This window comes from Octopus bimaculoides, chromosome 28 (genome assembly GCF_001194135.2).
Source record: "Octopus bimaculoides isolate UCB-OBI-ISO-001 chromosome 28, ASM119413v2, whole genome shotgun sequence".
NCBI classification, from domain to species: Eukaryota; Metazoa; Mollusca; class Cephalopoda; order Octopoda; family Octopodidae; genus Octopus; species Octopus bimaculoides.
Window position 1 is genome coordinate 7,464,273 of NC_069008.1, and position 1,071 is coordinate 7,465,343.

Below are 1,071 nucleotides of genomic sequence, written 5' to 3' on the forward strand. Positions count from 1 at the left end.
AGAATATACCAGTTTGCTCCTACCAGACCAATTCTGACCACAGTGCTGTTATTAACCCTGGCACCAATTTCCAACGTCAACTCGAACCAGCATTATAAGGATGCCTTCTACGAATATTTGGGTCCTGGTTATTCTTATGTTCACCTACAATCGTCATCAAATGGCAAAACTGCGTCCACCACAAGTGTTCTGGGATGTGCTGCGATCGGTTTAAACAGTGATTCACCATTCTTCAGTTACAACAAAGTTAGCAAATTGTGTACGGTATATTCTCCAAATAATATCCTGTCACTTAACTTCGTGCAAAACAGCAACGAGAGGTCCTACTATAATAAAAGTATGTGAATTATTATCATTATCATCATCATCATCGTCATCATCATCATCATCATCATTATCATCATCATCATCAACATTATTATTACTATTATTGAATGAAAAAGCAGCGCATGCTATCAAAATGACACTGAGGTAAACTATACAAAGCACATTATACCCATCATGACCACCCGTCTGATAAGGGTACACCAGGCACATGCATCACAACCATATGTGCGCGACATGGTGATCTCATATCAAAATAAACAGTACATGATCTTGTAGGCGGGGCCCCAGTTTGAGTTTTCTTCAAGTTGAGTAGCCCATCCCGTTTAAAAGGTCCCTGAACAAGTATGTAGTAGTCCTTGAAGTTCTTCATCATCTTTGCCATATAGTTTTAAATCATCCATATAAAATAGATGGCTTATTTTCCTGTTGTCAATTTTATAGCCATACCCTGTTCTATTCAGTTCACTTGAGAGTGGTATTAGTGCTATGTAGAAAATTAGTGGTGAAAGCGAGTCACCTTGGAAAATGCCACAGTTTATGCTAATATTGTCTGAGCGCAATACTCCATTAGAATGATATAATTGGAGCTTCGTGTTCCATAGTGACATTATACTTTAAAAAATCTGAAATCACAGGAGAAATTTTGAAAATGTCCAGCGATTTCAGAATCCACGAATGTGGTATGCTGTCAAAGGCTTTTTTATAATCAATCCATGAAGAGCTGAGATTTCTGCGCTTGTTATG

The 1,071-nt window shown here is 37.9% G+C and overlaps 1 protein-coding gene across 1 annotated transcript in view; it reads left to right on the forward strand.

Annotated features, from left to right (window-relative positions):
* LOC106873261 (uncharacterized) overlaps positions 1-1,071 on the forward strand; it is a 10,778-nt gene that overhangs the window by 148 nt on the left and 9,559 nt on the right. Inside the window, exon 2 of the mRNA XM_014920553.1 lies at positions 3-337. Coding sequence (XP_014776039.1) covers positions 3-337 — 335 coding nt within the window. The remainder of the gene's footprint in view (positions 1-2; positions 338-1,071) is intronic.